General features: G+C 44.6%; 1 protein-coding gene across 1 annotated transcript in view; it reads left to right on the top strand.

The window, feature by feature from the left end:
• The window catches only part of ISM1 (isthmin 1), an 84,483-nt gene that overhangs the window by 52,470 nt on the left and 13,543 nt on the right, over window positions 1-18,470 (top strand). Inside the window, exons 2-3 of the mRNA XM_003810577.5 lie at window positions 1,820-2,059; window positions 10,947-11,211. Of these exons, the coding sequence (XP_003810625.3) occupies window positions 1,820-2,059; window positions 10,947-11,211 (505 nt within the window). The remainder of the gene's footprint in view (window positions 1-1,819; window positions 2,060-10,946; window positions 11,212-18,470) is intronic.

An 18,470-nucleotide genomic window follows, 5' to 3' on the forward strand; every position in this document is an offset into this window, starting at 1 on the left:
ACCAGTGAGTTTGTTCCTGAGCCCCATTCCTATTTAAACAGATTTATAAAAATCCATTCGCAGCTGGGCTTGGTGGAACGTGCCTGTAATCTCAGCTACTTGGGAGGCTGAGGTGGGAGGATTACTTGAGCCCAGGAGTCTGAGGTTGCAGTGAGCTCAGTTGTGCCACTGCACTCCAGCCTGGACAACAGAGCAAGACCCTGTCTCTAAAAAATGACAAATAAATAAAAGTAAAAATAATAATCCCTTCCCTAAGGTTAGCTCTCCAAGAAGATATGTATCCGCTAGTGTGTTTCAGCCTCAGTGCTCTTGACCTTGGGTGCTCAGAGTCATGAGTGTTTTTATACCAGAGGTAACCCTTTGGCTGGGTCAGAGGCACTGTGGTGGGGGGGCAAAGAGGGCGTGTGGAGACAGTGTGCTGAAATATACACTCCCAAACCCCAAAACATGCCCAAGAATAACAAGAACATTAACCACTGACCCAAAGCCTGGTGAAATTCTATCTCCTTGTCTCTCTCCACCAGTAAACATGAAAATGCTATCCCTGAAGGCTGGAGTAAATCTTCTGTGAGAGGAGAGAGGGAGAAAAAGAAAGGCTGGTTTGGAAAAGGAGTCCAGCAACTTCTCAATCACTAGAGAAATTTCCCGATAGTGATAAAGAAATGGTGACATTTTTCACAGCTGGGAAAAACAGTGTGCTTGCACTTTTCAGTATAAAACCATTAGATTTCAGAATGCCTTTTCGTGACTTTTTCTTTGGCTATTCCTGTCTCTTCATCCTCATCACCTATGGTTCTTTCCTCCTTCTCTCTACAACAGCTTCGCTGGCCATTCTGTTTCTCAAACCAGCCAAGCTCATTCCCATCCTGGACTTGAGTGCTTCCTTTGCTGTTCCTTTTGCTAAAATGTCCTTCCCCCAGATTATTGCAGGGTGCCACCTTCTCTTGTTCAGATCTTGCCTCAAGTGTCACCTTCTCTGAGGGCTTCTCCCTGACCACCTATCTAAGGTTTTCCCCAGCCACTCTCCATCATCTTCTTTCTTTTCTTCTTGGCAGTCACCGTTCTTTGATCTGATCTTATTTATTTATCTATGGATTTCTTGTTTATTTCCCTCACCTAGTTGTACATTTCAAAATAATAGGTCTCATGTCTATCCTGTTTATTGCTGTATCTCCTGTGCCTAGCATGGTTGGCATTTGTTGATTGGATGGATGGGTGTGTGGGTGGAAGGATGGATGGATGGATGGATGGATGGATGGATGGATGGATGGATGGATAGATGGATATGTGAATGGATGTATGGATGGGTTGATGGACAAATGGACAGACAAATGGATGAATGTATGTAATCAATAATATGGCCCAAGAACTTTATCCAGCTTGGTCAGATCTTTCGCTCCATAGCCTACACAAAAGAAACCAACTCTGGACACTAGAGCTATAACTAAAGCCAAGGTGGTTAATCAGTTGAAGCTGTGAGAAGAGAAACATAATTTGGTTCCAGCTCTAAATGAACACCTGTTCTTCCTCAAAATAGTGTTTTCATTTTTAAAGTACTTTGAAGCTTAATAAATAGCCCATAACTCATTAACCCTCAGAAAATTCCCAAGTAGCAGGCTAGAAGTTTTCTGATGATCTGGCTTTTAAGACATGAAGAAACTAAACCATGGGTTTGCAAAACAAGTTTGGAATGCCCTACTGGCTTAATTTCAGCCACTGGAATTGTCCTTGCTCCTGAATATAATGGACTGTTAAGTGTGACATTTTTTAATCATGTGTCTCCTTAACAGGTGTTTGTTTGCTTGTTTGTTTGTTTTAGAATAACCTCAACGTGGGAAGTGACACCACATCAGAAACCAGTTTTTCTCTCTCCAAAGAAGCACCAAGGGAGCATCTGGACCACCAGGCTGCACACCAACCCTTCCCCAGACCGCGATTCCGACAAGAGACGGGGCACCCTTCATTGCAAAGAGATTTCCCCAGATCCTTTCTCCTTGATCTACCAAACTTTCCAGATCTTTCCAAAGCTGATATCAATGGGCAGAATCCAAATATCCAGGTAATTCTTGGCACCTGGAAGATGGGAGATAACAAAACAGTCCATCTTTTGTTTCCTGATGATTCCAGTGGAAACTGCTGCCTTACCTCACTTTTCTTCTTAACCCCCTAATGATTCCTGCTTAAGATCATGTTATCTCCATAAGAACAGTGCTGCATTTCATTAAGTGACACCCTTGAGTGTGAGATGCACAATTATTTTGTGAACCACTCAAAAGAAGAAAACACTACCAATTAAAGTATGACACACCAAGGATTACAAGATACATACTAATTTAAGAGACAGTGAAATATAAAACAAAACAAAATAGTCTGAAATATAAAAACAAAACAAAACAAAATTGATGAAATGTGGCAGTTATAGGAAAAGTCCAATCTGACCTGTGAACAGATTGGGCAAATGTTTTCAAATACGAGTTCAAAGCACTCAGGAAAGCTGTTTCTCTTAATGCCCCTCTAAACTTGCCTTGGACACCAGAAATTCCTTCACAAAGAGACAAGCTTCCGTTACTCTAAAGTATACATGACTTACAAAACAATAAGAGGAAGGAAGTTGAGAACAGGAGTTCCTAGGAGAGAGATGACTATCTTCCACTAACTTGGGATCTGATGAAGCAGTGGGAAATGGGAGGTTAGGGAAAGGGTGACTGGGGTTAAAAATAATAACTCTCATCTACACTGAAATAGCTCAGTATACTTTACAAAGCAAATGTTGATCGGATTTGACCCTCCCAACACCCTCATGAAGGAGACAAAGCCCGTGTCATTTTTCTAATACTATCGATAATGCACCAGATACTCAGGAAGTTACTGTTTGGTTTACCCAAAGTCACATGGCAGTAAATAGTAGTTATAGGGCTCAAATCCAGGCTTTCAGACTCCCAACCCACATTCAGAGGCAAACTCCTAATTTTGAATGTTGTTTGTACCTTTCTCTGTTTCCTCCCAAAGATGGTCCCCATGATGGTTGAGAGAGGCTCATCCCCCGGGCAACCCAGCCCCTATCCAACTCTCGTCCTCATATGCCTGCTTCCATATTTTTTTTAAAGATGGCCTCACTCAGTCACCCAGGTTAGAATACAATGGCACGATCATAGCTTACTGCAGCCCCTACCTCCCAGGCTCAAGCGATCCTCCCACCTCAGCCTCCCGAGTAGCTGGAACTTTAAGTGTGTGCCCCCACATCCAGCTCATTTTTTAATTTTTTGTAGAAACAGGGTTTTGCCATATTGCCCAGGCTGGGCTCAAACTCCTGGGCTCAAGCAATCCCCCTGCCTTAGCCTGCCAAAGTGCTGGGATTACAAGTATGAGCCACCACAGCCAGCCCATACTTGTAAGCTTTGCTTCCAATTCTTTCTATTTGTATAGGTGCACCTTTTCTGTACTTTTTCCTCTCTGGACCAAATGCCAATTTGCTTACATGGCAGAAAGTTCCTGAACTTGGACTCAGACCAATTGATCCTTCATTAACTGCCTCTCTCCACAGACTAACACCCTCTGCATGATACGGTTTTAGATCAGGTTTCGTTGACCTGAGTTGTTTTGCTCTTAACACCAGTGTCATGGGAGCACGCAAATCTCACTGAGAACACTTAGAATACCAACCCCCAGTCTATATAAAATGCTGCATTAGGTTATAGGAAATTGAAAAATGTAAGGCCTGTTCCCTCCAATAAATTAGATCTGTGTGAAGATCCCAGCTACCACATAAAACAGTGCTGGAGGGATCATGAAGACAGAGGAGGAAAAGCACTGTGTCCCAAGGGGGTGGATCTCAATAGGTGGAAAGAAGTCGGACAGGCTCTATTGATGGTACAGAGTGACAAATGTTGTGGAGGTCACTCTTTGACAACCCATGCACAGAAATCACTACATGCCCCAGTTAAAATTTCTGGTGAGTCCTGTATTGTTTTAATTGATAAATTGGAAAAACAGGCCTTTGGCTCCAATGGCCCCTCTCCAGGGACTGGCCACGTGGTGTGATAAAGAGCAATGGAACCCTTTGGAATAGGTGCAGATTGGCAAGGAAGGCACTGACTTCATACCGTTGCTCAACCTTGTTTCCTATCATGGCTCATCCACGTGTTTATAGATGTTCTGGTTCCAGAATCAGGCAGTTCTCATCCCAAGGGTGTTTAGGCCATGCCCAAAACAATCTGAAGCCTGCTGTGGCTAGCACTTTTTCCCAGAGGTGGGAATGTCACTTGGGGCATAATGCTGAGGACTGAGCTATAATATCAGTGTAATTGATTTAAGAATTACTAACGCAAAGTCATAGGAAAATGCCTGGATGCGGGAGAACGGAAGGCTGCCGGGGACTGTTCCTTCATTGGAAAGTTATTGGCTGCTTTGTGCTTGAACCCAATTTCAGACAGAACTTCTTGGGATCCCCTTTCTGTCTTCTAGATAAATCCATCTGTCTGAAAATTCCCATTCCCTACCCAGACCTCACTTGGGTCTTTATTTTATTTTATTTTACTTTATTTTATTTTATTTTGACATGGTCTTTCTTTGTCACCTATGCTACGGTACAGTTGTGCAATCATGGCTTGCTGAGGCCTTGAACTCCTGGGCTCAAGTGATCCTCCTACCTCAGCCTCCTGAGTAGCTGGGACTACAGGTGTGAGCCACCATGCCTAGCTAATCTTTTTTATTTTTTGAAGAGACCAGGCCTCACTATGTTGCCCAGGCTGGTCTCGAACTCCTGGCCTCAAGTAATTTTCCTGCCTCAGCCTCTCAAAATGCTGGGATTATAGACATGAGTCACTGCAACTGACCTGTCTTTTTAAAATATTACTTAAATATTAGGGAAAAGCTATAGCGTAAAGGCTGAAAGGCAGTTGGGACTCCCAGAGTTGGGAACCCCAGTTACCCTTTGTACAGCAAAGATCACCGTAACTCCCAAGAATAAAGGTTTACCATAGCTCCAGATGTGAATGTTATTGGCCAAATGGATTAAAAATTAATGCGGCTCCAGCCTAGCTACTGTCAAAGTCAAAAAATCAAAAAGAGTAAGCCAACAATACATTTTTGCCTACTGCCCAGTCAAGTTATTCTATTTCTGCTCTATACAATCCCTATCTGTTAATTTTCAGTGAGCAATACAGAGGGGTGGAGGGTGGCCAGCATTTTATTGATCTGATGACGTTTTGGCCCTGAAGAAAATAAAATTGTGTGCGTTTCTGGCCTTCTGTTTGTGGAAGATCACAAAAGGTTAGTATTGGTCACTCAGAAAGATGTTCAAAGAAAGAATAAAACAACTGCTACCCCTGGGAGCCCCCGCCTTTTGTTGGCGTGTAACTGTGTGTGTGTGTGTGTGTGTATGTGTGCATGTGCATGCACACAAACACACCCACACACCACACAGCACTAGCCGCTGCAGCCCCATGCACCGCTGCACTTGTGTAAACCAGTTCCCTGGTGGTCCTTTAAAACATGAGGTGCTTTCTACAAGGAGGTGATGGTTTCCGTGTTGGCAGCCCTCACCCCTTCCTCAGAGCACTGTTCTTTTGTTGAAATCCACTGGTTTGACACAGGGCCGATTCAGCCCAGCAGACAGCCCTGCTGGTCCCTGCCGGTCCCTGCCGGCCCCGTCAAAGCATTCCCTCTCCCTGGGTAGCAGAGTGAAGTCAGGTGAGGGGCCCTTCAGTAGGTCAGCTTCCGCTGCCAGGGCTTCTGGCCTCATCTGCCCCTTCCCCTGGCAACCTGCCTTTGCCCCCATCTGGTTCTCCCTAGCTGGAGCCTGGGAGCTGAATGGGAACTTGATACCCGCCTTCCCCTCCGCACCTCCCCACCCCTTCAGGCTCTGGAAGTGTTTCCCACGCTCCAGGGCTAAGGAAACAGCCTGCACCTTTCCAAAGTGACATCGCTAAGCCCATGCAAGAGGCCACATCCCGCCCCCTCTCCACCCTCCCCCACCCGGCCCCCAGGCCTCTTGACTTTCAGTATAGGAAATCCTTCTAAAAGCCCCAACACCTGCTTCTGTAGAGCATTTTAACTCCCAGAAGTCAGGCAGCCTCCTCGGTCCCAAGTGAATCAGACAATTCTATTTTAAGACTGGCTTCAAGCTGTGGAAGTGAGGAGGGGAAGAAAATGCGCAAAATAGAACAAAAATGGCCTCAGACTACTAAACTGAGTCTCCATATGAAATTTAAAACAATATAAGAGGTTGGGTTTTATTGAAAACAAAAATCATTCAGGAAAGAAAGTAAATCCCCCAGAACAAGTTAGACTTTGGTATCCTTGGCTGGGTTTTCAGTCTGCAGCTGATAGTCAGATATCAGAGACAAAAATCTCTGAAATAAATGCACTGTTAGGCTTACTGCATTGGTTCATTACTACACTAGCTATTCACAACCAAATATTCTCTTTTCTGGATCAAGTTGAGATTAGTATTCATTTCAACCAATATACTTATTTCTTTTCTCCCATTAAGACGGACTTAAAAATAGTCATGTAAAGGCCTTTTTTTCCTTGCACAGACATATTAACATGGCCACAGGCCTCTTGAGTGCCACAAGATACAATCAGATGAGCTGGCCAGGGTTACAGTTGTACGTGCTTCTACTTTTGATTTCGCCTCCTCCTTTTTCTCTAAAATACTTTTAGAGGAATGGCAGGTCTGGCTGGATAAGAATCAAGAAATTTCTCTGCCCAAGACATGGAGCCATGACCCTATAGAGACAAGCCTGTTAGGCTCAGATTCTCATGGGGTACTGCTGCCAATATATGGAGGCAGATTAACTTGTGTTTGGGATCAGGCACCATGCTACTTGACCTCCGTAGCCCCATGCGGGTTACTGGACGTCTTTGTGCCTCAGTTTCCTTGTCTATAAAATTGGAATGACAATACTACCTATGAGCAGCTATGTAGTATAATACTATATATAAGTGTGATTATCTGTGAGGATTCAATGAGATCATCCATATGAAGTGCTTAGCACAGGGCCCAATATAGGATAAGCTTCCCAGAACGGATAGATGCTGGTTGGTGATGATATTGGAGATGAAGATGACAAAGGAAATGTACAAAAAAATAATTGGGAATCAGAAGAACTGGTTCAGAGACCAACACTATATCTTCCTTGCTGTTTACCTCGGGACCTTGAATTCTCCAAGCCAGTTTCTGTCCCTGAAAATTGAGTCTAAGTTGTGTAGAAGGGACAGTAATGCCTGGATTGGCGTGCTGCAAGTCTCAAAGCAGTAACTACAGTTAGCTGGGGTTGCCACCCTTGTTCTTAGAGCATCAGCAGGTGTGAGAAGAGGGAATTAGATATCTTCCTAGTCCATTTTGTGTTCTTTCCATGGCAATTATCGAGGAAGAAGGGGTAGAATAATCTGGATTTAAAACCCTTGTTGGAGACATGTCCTTCAATGCTCTGTGCTCCTGAGGAAATCCTTTTCCTCTCTGGAAAATACCTGCCCACTCCCACCAGTTTCCACAGCTCACAAGGCTTAGAGGACCAACAAGCAAGAAGGCTTTCCTGAGTTTGAAGAGCATGGCCTCTGTATTCTCAGTGGCGTTGGTTTATTATCACCTAGACTGAGAATGGTGTGGGTTTCCCTATGGGAAGTGCATTTCCGAGCAAGAATCAAGAGTTTGCTTCTAGTCAATGTATTAATTTTCAAGAGAAGGAAAGCTGATCAAGGTGCATTGGAACTTTTCCTCGTTTCCTAAGACAGAATTATAGAAATGGGCACTTCTTTTGGACTCTCTTTCTTGGAGCTGGGGAGATTGTGCCAGAAATTGAACTTGAGGCTTTCGAAAGAGTTCCCTTTCTTTTATCATCATGACTTGAGTGTGAAAAAGTCCAGAAGAAAAAAATATACTAAGACACTTCAATTATGTGTGTTAAGGATGAGAAAGGACGGTAAGATCTAGAGACTTTGTCAGTTTGGAAATCTGTGCTCACTCCACACCTACAGTTCATCACATTGATCATTGTTCAAGACATCTTTATCAACGGATTCTTTGATGCTAAAAAGCACGTAAATAGAATGAGAGCAATAGGAAACATAAAACGAGCCCTCGCCATTGGAGAAGTCATTGATCACACTCATTAAGTCTTTTTAATTGGATGCCTATGAAACCTCAGGCTCAAGATTAGATTTCTTCTTTTGATATCAGCATGAGGTTTTCACTTTGTTAACTGTAGGGAAGGGTGCGGTGGATCCTAAGATTTGTTTGTTTTGTGTTTTGTTTTTGTTTTAATTCAGTTGAGGCAGTGGCTAGCAATTAAGGGGAAAAATAAACCTCTAAGTGTTGAGATTTAGTCATCGATATAGCTTTTGGAGTAAATTTGTATTTTGCTACTCATTGCCTGGCCAGGCAACAAATCTATTTTGTTTGGATCTGAGCAGCAGTTTGGAGAAAAAAAAAATCATATTGACGGTAATAGCTTGAAACATGAAATTGTTTTTATTCCCAGCTTGGAGAAATTGCAGGGCACGTTTTGTTTAAGCAATCCCTTTGACTCCAGTCTGAATACAAATGGAATACCAAAAGTGTTGGGCACATTCCCTCTTATCTCCTACCCAGAGACTGATTTCATTACCATAATTGCGGGCTTGCCTGGCTCTTGGCAGCCTCTCCCCTCCAAGACCCTTAATAGCCTTGCAGACGATTGTTGCAGCTCAGTTCCGTCTGCAGGCAGAGAGAGATGGGGCTGCAGAGAAGAAAGGTTATGTCTCCAAAGGCTCAGCATCGCCCTGTCACTGCCCAGCTTGGCTCGGCTCTACCCAGCTGTGTGCTCCTTCTCCACTTGTCTTTCTGAGCTTCTGTGTGGGTCCCTGTTACCATTACTCTCCCACGACCATTCATTCCAGCAAATAGCAATGATACAAGATGTATGATGTATTCCTTTTCTTTTCTTCCCCCCCATCCTTTTTTTTTTTTTTTTTTTTTTTTTTTTTACTTTCGGGATTACTGAAAAGCTCCACAATTATTTACAAATATGCAAAGGGTGCCTACAAGACTGGAGTAAGGGTGGTGGCATGGGGTAAAGCTAGTAGTGCCCTTCTAGGTGTCCCGTGACAGAGGAGAAGGGTGCACTTGGCCTGCTGCAGCCTGAGTAGACTCTGGGGTTGAAAGTCACCCTCTTGACCATGTGTCCAGACTCCACAAAACCACAGCCCAGGCCCATTGGCTGGGCAACATCCTTTGAAGTGAGCAGAATAATTCAAACCTCCCCATTCGTAACACAAAAGGAAGGGGCTATTTGTCTCAGGGATGGGCACGTCCTGGTGCAATTTGGCAGAGCGTCTCAGCAACTCTATCAGATGTCAGGTTAGGGCAAAAGTGGAAATGTGTCTGCCCAGTACATCTTGGGTTGATTACTTGGAGTGCATGTTTCTGATTCATTTGCACATAACTCATCCAGGGGGTGTTGCAAGAGCTATGCGATGGCCAAAGGAACCCAATGCGTCTTTTATTATGTTTTTTAAACAAGTCTCTCTACGTTGATTGTCTCTTGGAACCAAGAAGCTTCATTCTTCCAGCCCCGTGACAGACTTCAAAATGAGACTTTCATAAATCTGAGAACAAGTTCTAGCTTTGGCTCCAGGACTATCTGCTCTGATCCTAAGGGTTGGTTGAGGAGTGTGAAGGCTAGGATGAACCATGGGGTGAGTGAAAATCGTAGCTGGGAAAGCCTGGTCTTGAGGAGCTTGTACTTATGTCTCTATACACCCTGAAGCAACCAGCCCCAACCTGCACCTGTGGTCTTGTTGTTTCTTTGGTCTCATGAGGAGACAGTAGCTCTGTCACTTACTTTTTGAGAGACAGTGTGGCAAAGTTAGGGACAGCATGGGCTCTAGAACCAGACTCCCCATGTCTGCCACTTACTAGCCGTGTGACTTTAGGCAAGTTGTTGATGTCTCTGTGCACCAGTTTTCCCTGGCGGTAAAAGTTATCTGGCAATCATCTCAAAACTTAATAGTTTGAGACAATGACCGTGGGATTGCTGTGGGTCAGGAATTTGACTGGGACTCAGCTGGGAGAGCTTGTCTCTGCTCCATGTGATGTTGGCTAGAGTGACTCAATTGAGGCTAGAAGATCCACGATGGCCCTACTCACATGACTGAGGCCTCAGAGCTAGACGTGGGCTGAGTGACCTTGGTTCTCCTCCATGCAGCCTCTCTCTTTACATGGTCTCTACACATGTAGTGGTCTAGGCTAAGCTTCCTTACATAGCGGTTAGAACATTCCAAGAGAATGAAAATGAAAGCTGTAAGGCCTCTGTTAATACCTGTCACCATTCCACTCCTACCCATTCTGCTGGACAGAGTGAATCACATGGCTAATGCAGATCTCCAGGGAGGAGAAATGGGCTCCACCTCTCTCAGTGGGAGATGTGGCACACAAAAACACAGATGGGAGGTCTTTACAAGAGTTAAATAATACAGGTGGAGCATTTAGGATAGTGCCTGGTACAGAGTTTGTGTTCATAAATGTTATGTTTTATTATAATATGATTATTCTGGTATCACTTCAGGAACAAATATAGTACATGTTTACTTCCTGAGTGAAAGGCTTCTCAATACCACATGGAGGAGAGACAAACTCTCCAGGCTCAGCTCTACTCAAATTCCTAACCCACAGCAATCCAACAGTCATTGTTTCCAGCTATTAAGTTTTTAGTCATCAGTAAATCAGGGACTCTAGTGATGAATTTTCCCCTCCCAACCCGAAGCCACGTTCCATCTAGTCATGGAATTCTTGTGGACCATCCCTGGAGGTTTTCCATTGTGTACCGCCATGCAATCTCAGCTTTCCTTCACAAGGGATGTATCCATCATTTCCCTCTGCCCTCTCAGACTTTCTTCCAAGGGTCACGTAGCTTGGAGGCTGTTGACTCCACATTGACCCCGGCCTGTTCTGAATTCTTCAGGTCACCATAGAGGTGGTCGACGGTCCTGACTCTGAAGCAGATAAAAATCAGCATCCGGAGAATAAGCCCAGCTGGTCAGTCCCATCCCCCGACTGGCGGGCCTGGTGGCAGAGGTCCCTGTCCTTGGCCAGGGCAAACAGCGGGGACCAGGACTACAAGTACGACAGTACCTCAGACGACAGCAACTTCCTCAACCCCCCCAGGGGGTGGGACCATACAGCCCCAGGCCACCGGACTTTTGAAACCAAAGATCAGCCAGAATATGGTGAGTTTACCACCTAGTAATATAAAATTGGTGGGAAGAATAAATGAGGATGATGCCTTGGACATGGAGCCAAGCAAAACCCTGCTTAGAGCATGTGGCTTTTGGTCTTCTGTGAGGCAAACCTCACAAAGGCTGTCTTCCTCAGAAGCCCAAAGGAGGCACCAGCAGCCACATTTTTCTGGAAAGACTATAATTTTAAATCAAATCATAATCACTATACCAATTATCCGAAGAGATAATTTTTTTAGGATCTTTGGGGTTCTTTCTGCCTCCCCCGCCCCTCAAATTTCAGTTTTATTTCTAAAAATGAAGAAATTCTCCAATTAACTTCCTTGTATTTTTTACTGTAAAAATTCATCCTGAAAATCAATATAGTAAAAGAGATATGTACGGCTGCTTCCTTTGACCAGGCAACTGTGTTATGTTTGATATTGGCAGTGGAGTGGTCCTTGGGAATCCACATGAACGTGTGTGTCTCAGGTCTTCAAAGTAACCCCTCCCCCAATACTTTTCAAAACTCCAAGTTGGGACTTCTGGTTTCCTGTGTTTTGGGAGTAGGATAAGTGAGGTAACACCTTCCAAATTCAGTGAGTTAAAATAATAAAAGTTCATTTCTCACTTGAGTTGGGTAGGAGAACTCAGCTCCACTCAGTCATTCAGGGATCCAGCCTCCTCCCATTTTGGAGTTCCACCAACTGTTAGGGCCTGAGAGTTATCCCCTGCATATTGTGTGTCCAGCTGGTGTCCAGGGAAAGAAAGGGAGCCTGGAGAAGGAACACACACTCATAAGGCCCTCAGCCTGGAGGTGACACACATCAGATCTACTGAAATTCTGTTGGGAAGACCTGGTCACATGGCCCCACCTTGGTGCAAGGGAGGCTGGGAAATGTATTCTATGTGTGTCCAAGAAAAAGAGGAACCCAATTTGGCAAGCATCTGGCCAGATTTTTGGGGGAATCAGGCAGTTTGTTATAAGAATATTTAATGTCTTACAAATGCACCCATCATCATGATTTTCTTGTGGCTTCACCATCAGTGGACTTTGGAGTGAGCAGTATATGAAGAGGATGACTTGTCTTGTACCATTTGCATGCTAACCTTTATCCCCATTTTTCAACAGATAGACCAATTGTATATTAGAGAGTCATTTCGTCTCATTAATAGAGAATTCTAAGCAACTTGCAAAAGAGCAAGACAAAAATATTTTTTTGCCACATCATCAGTTGTTCAACCAACATTTATTAAGAGCAAATGTTGTGTCCAGCACTATGCTGGGTACAAAAATGAGCAAGGCATAGTTTGTCCCCAGAACAGATCTTACCAATCTGTGGACCAAGGGAGAAAATTAACCAACAGAGCAAAACAGTGCCATGGTAGAGATGTACATCAAATGCCAGGGGAACTGAAAGAGAACTCTAGAAGGGATGTCCCTTCTAGCCAGCAGGCTCATGAAACCTTCACCTTTCCCAAAGGAAGTCAAGTTATCTGCTTTCCAAGAGGAAAGACTTGGGATAATAGCCAACATTTAAATAGTACTTACCATGCAGTAGTCCCTGTTCATGGAGTTTCACATATACTATTTCATTAAATCAGCTCTCTGAAGCAGATACTACACTTTACAGATGGGAAAACTAAAGCCTGGAAAACTTAAGCAATTTAACCTGGAGGGCTAAGACCTGAGATTCACCCCAGGCAGTCTGGGTCCAGAATCTGTCCTCTTGACCACTATACAATTCTGCCTTTCTGGGGAAAAAAGTAGCACACCACTTAGGACAGTAGAAGGATCTAGAAATGAGTGCTTAGGTTGGAAGATAGGAATGGGAGGAAAAGATCAGCGCCACTGAGTGAGAGAAGCACAGAGGACCGCTTGATGCCAGCCTGAGATTGCACAGCGTTTGTGGCTTCACCTGTTTGCCCAGCCCACACAGAACATTGTTTCTAAGAGTAGAGCTCAGACACCTGGCATCAGAATCATTCAGTTGCATGTTTAAAAATGCCAATTCTGGGCTGCAGCCCCTTCCTTATGTACCAGTAGTCCTCAAAGTGTGGCCCCCAGAACCAGCACCACTAGCATCACGTGGAAATGCAAATGTTTTAAGCCTGACTCCAGACCTACTGAGTCAGAAACTCTGGAGTGGGACCCAGAAATCCGTTTGAACAAGCCCTCCAGGCACTCTGCTGCATCGAGCACCTCTGTTTGAGATGAATGGTTCTCCACCTTGATTGCTCATTATACTCACCTGGGGAATTTTTTTTAAAATCCCAATGCCTAGACTTCTCCCCAGACCAGCTGAATTGGGATCTCTGAATATGGGTCCCAGGCATCGTTGTCTTTTAAAGCTCTGAGGATGACTTCATTGTTCAGCCCAGGTTGAAGGCCACCGCTCTCCATCTCCTGAATGAGAAGGTCTAGAAGTGAGACCTGGAGTCTGTTGTTTGCATCTTTGTTTCTTTCCTTTTTCAATCAAGGTCACCAGATGATTCTCTTGCACACTGAAGTTTGAAGACCACCACTAGAAACAACTTTTTCATCTAAAGCCTTTACAGAGTACAGTTTGCTGAATTTATGAGCATTAAGAACACCCCCTCTATTTCCATCTTGAGGCTAGAATTTGCCCTGGGGCAGTTACTGTGGCTACCTCAGCCACCCTCACCCCCAGCCTCCTAGACCTAGAGTACCATTGAGCTCCTCACATCAGGAGCTCGTAGCATGCCTGGGCCATGGAGAAGCTCCATCTTGTATTATTTCAAAGTACCTCCTAGTATCTTCCCCATCATTAGACTGAACATCGGGATTGCTACTTTATAAATAAAATCGTGTTCTGTACAGTACCTCTAAAGCAGTGCTTCTCAGACTTTCATGTGCACATGAATAGCCCCGGGCCTTGTTAAAATGCACCTTCGATGCAGTAGGTATAAGAAAAGGGCAGAAGCCTGGGTGAAGCTGAGACTGCTGGCCCTCCAACCACACTTTGAGTAGCAAAACTCTACGCCCATTGTAGGTGCTCAGTAGCATTTGGCAGAATGAATGAATGAGTGATCATTGCTTCCCAGGATAGCCCACATTCTGGAATTCATCTTTTCCGGAATTCCATACAGCATCAGATAAACTGAGAATTCCCCTTTTCTTTCTGTTTTATTTTTTATTTATTTAATTTTTTTAAGACATGGAGTCTTGCCCTGTTGCCCAGGCTGGAGTGCAGTGGTGCGATCATAGCTCACTGAAGCCTCCAACTCCTGGGCTCAAGCAGTCCTCCCACCTCAGCCTCCAAAGTGCTGGGATTTTAATTGGACAGACCCACTTTTATTGCAGTCAACAGGAAACTTCAAGCAATTTCTAAGTATTTATCCCTATATTGTGTGCTGCTGTGGAGGAAACAGAAAGAGAACATATCACCCAGGAAGGAGAGGTTCATGCAATAGCAAAGCAGTGCAAGTCACTGTATCTCGGGGCGTGCAGCCTCGTCTGAGACAGGCTAAAATTGCCACAGGAGCTAGCCTTTGTGGAGGAGGTAGATCTCAGAGTTTTGAAGGTAGAATTTTTAGTAAGAATTTATATATTTGTCCGCAAGGATTATTTCTAAAAATCCTAGGTGAAATACATGTAGGATACAATGGCATCTGTAGAATGAATTACAAAATACACAACGGAAGACAGACCCCACTTGTGATGATGAAAACACAGATGTGATGATGCTGTGAGTCAGCTCAACTGTGGAAAGTATGTGTTTGAGATGCTGCATTTTAAATCTCTTCTGTGTAGATACTTGGGGTATCCAGGGCAAAGGGAGAGTTCCAAATAAATATTTTTTGGTCTAACCGTAGTATACCATTTCCAGAATTGTTTAGAATAGCCCACATAATGAAATTACATAGGTACTGCTTATTGTTACTTGGGTTAGGACTCAGTTCTTTGAAATTCTCTAACTGGTCATAACCCTATTTTAATAGATTTCACAGTGATTTTTTTTCAGTGGCTTTTCTTTATAATGTTTAATTATGGCCACGTAAGAGCGTATCTTAAAGCCAGAGCAACGTGGGCCAGAATCAAAACTGCTAGAATACCAAGCTATGGAACAGGATACGGTGGGAGCAGACAGATCTTAGATCTAATTCCAGCTCAGCCAAGTTTCACCTGTGTGACCTTAGGCAAGTACCTTAACCTCTCTGAGCCTCAGTCTCCCTGTCCATAAAAAGAGAATGTTTCCACCTACCTCACAGGGTTGTTGTAGGAGTTAAATCAGTAGATCGACAGGGCAGCTGGTTAAAGCAAGCCCTCAGTAATCGGGAGACACTGTCATCTAGGATTAGTGGTGCAGGTTTACTAGTGGTCAAGTCAAGACCCAAGTCACTTCAGTTGCCCCACCACTATGACTGGCCCACAGGACGCTAGTGCCCTGAAACTAAGAAAGGACTACTTTAAAACTCCAGCGGCATCCTTGAAACCCAGCTCTCAGCCCACTGCACTCGGGATAGTTTTATTTCCTCCTTGAGTTATTTGATGTCACAGCCAGGGGCTGTCAAAGCACCATATAGATGCTCCCAGGAACTGTTTTTTCCTGCCGTTGTCATTATCTTTGTGATTATAGCTGCTCACATTCATTTTCTGCTCTGAGCAGTGGCCCCTGGTAGGTGAGCAACTGAGAACAGGCTTGTTTTATTATAGCAGAAAGGAGCACTGCCCTCAATGATTTGTCCCTGTCAGAAATGCCCATTCTGTTCTTCGAAGACATTAAACAAATAGAAATCCCCAAGAGGAGGGTCTTTGCCGGGACATTGATGGGGGCCCGTGTGCTGTGAAAGCTTCAGGGGAGTGAGCTCACATACATACTTCTTCCTAGGAGGCAGTTTCACTTCATTGCCAGCCTCAATAGAAATAATTAGCCACATGGCGAGTTCTACGCCTAACTTTGGGGGACCTATATGAAAAAAATGTTTGGAAATAAAATGGCTTTGTGAGCATTTAAAATAAAGATGTGGAGAAAGCCACTTACTGCAATAATAAATCCTTGATGGCTTCAGAGTCTGGCAGCTGTCTAGAGAGCATATTTTAGGGAGGATTTTATGGGGTATTTGTAATAGTTAGCTTTTGCTGCTTAGAAAATCACCCCCAGGCCAGGCATGGTGACGTATGTCTGTAATCCCAGCACTTTGGGAGGCCAAGGCAGGAGGATTGCCTGAAGCCAGGATTTCAAGGCTAGCCTGGGCAACATAGTGAAACCTCATCTCTATAAAGTTTTTTTGAAAACTTTGGCCAGGCATGTTGGCACATGCCTGTAGTCCCAGCTACTCAGGAGGCTGAGGCAAGAGGATTGCTTGAGCCCAGGAATTCAGGGCTGCAATGAGCCATGATGGTGCCACTGCACTCCAGCCTAGGTGACAGAGTGAAACCTCGAAACAGCTTAAAAAATAAAAAAGAAAGGAAAAAAAAAAAAGCCGACCGCAAAATTAAAGGAATGAAAGAGTTCTCTCCCTCACAAGTCCATGGGTTGTCTGGACTCTTCTGGTCTGGTCTGGTCTGGCTTGGCTGGGGCTGGATGGTTTAGGCTGGCCTCACTCACAATGAGGGGTGCCCAGCTGTGTAGATGCTGTATTGAGATGGCTGGGGCCTCTCTCCACTGGTCCCTCCCCCTCCAGGAGGCTAGCCTAGGCACTTCACGCTTGGGGGAAGAGTTCCCTGCAGCAAGACGGAATGCATGGGCACTTTGTATACCTCAGCTGGCATCCTATTTGCTATTATCTCATTGGCCAAAGCAAGTCATGTGGCCCATCCTGGAATCAGCCCGAGAGGGGAGTAGCTAAGGGCATGGAATTTGGAAAGAGGAATTATGGGCATGATTTTTCACATAATCGGACACAATATTAACATTTAATAATTTAGATCCAAGAAACTATAACAAGAAAGTGCCTCATGCAGGGATTCCAACACAAGAGAGTTTAATGCTAAAATAGATAGTTTAATGCTAAAATCTCAAAGTTCAGGGGTGATGTCTCTCCCAATTTGCTCTCTACCTTGCGATAATGGAGAGGCCAGGCTGCATGAGATTTCTGGATAGTGGAGGTCCCTTTGCTTTTGCAAAGCCAAGAACACCATTTGGCATCATTGGGTTATGTCTTATGCTGGTACCCACCCCACAGGTGATGCAAACTCTACCTAGGGGATTTAATAAGATTTCTTCTGACTTACTCATTCCCCCTTTTTATGAGTATAAAAACATTATAATCTTTACTTTTGACCTTTTTTTAGCTGTTATTCCCTTTAACAAAATCTGGCCTCGGTGGTGTGTGCAGGATGTGACTGGGTGAGTGCTCATGTGCGTATGACCCGCTGCACCTGGATGCTTCTCTGACAAGTGTGCAATTGTGTGCTTGTTCCAGGCACCTCTCTGGTGCCCTTGGGGAGGTGACTGAGAGACACCAGACTGCAAAGTTCTCGGTGGGAGCAGCGACTGCTCCTACCTGAGTGGTTTCTCCATCCAGAAGCAACTTGTTTCTCCAGTCCTACTGTGTGATACCTAATAAGAGATGGTGGAGATGAAAGAAGCTAATGCCAGGGAAGGCAGCCGAATTTCCTGACACAGAGCATTAGTTTCAAACATCTGCTTAGCTGAGTGGTTGGAAAACCATTTCTTAGGAGAAAAATCAAAGTTCAGAAAAATTCTTTTTTGGGGATTGGGAGGAAAATAGATGGGGCCCCGGGGGGCAGATAAGATGGGAGCAAGCTCTCCACTCAGAGTTAGGGAGGAGGACACAACCATGAAATCCACCCCCCACCACCCCGCTCCTCCAATTCCACTTAGTGGACTGAGGAGGCTCCACAGCCCTGTGTTTGCCTGAGGCATGTTCAGAGTGAATGCCATGTAAACAACAGCCTGGAAGGCTGGCACGGGCCCACGTTTCAGGTAGAAACATGTGTGGACTACATTCCTGCTGGGCCTATGTAATAACAATCGCCACGACCTGTTACAAACAGAGGGTACTCCCTCCCGGCAAGGGGCATGCCTTTAGCTCCACGCTTGGCAGCAGCAGAGGCCCCAAGGCCATAGGAAGATCTGGGTAAACCAGGAGAAACTGTCACAGAGCAGAGGTACTGCAGAAAGAATCATGCTTTAGAGAGAAAGGGCTTGGTGCCAGAGCCCTGCTTTCCTTTCTGTTAACCCAATGACCTTGAACCAGGCATCCTACCACTCCAAGACTTTACTTTTGATAAGAGGAACTCAGTTTGATAGGTGTATTAGTCTATTCTCATACTGCTCATA

This window comes from Pan paniscus, chromosome 21 (genome assembly GCF_029289425.2).
Source record: "Pan paniscus chromosome 21, NHGRI_mPanPan1-v2.0_pri, whole genome shotgun sequence".
NCBI lineage: Eukaryota > Metazoa > Chordata > Mammalia > Primates > Hominidae > Pan > Pan paniscus.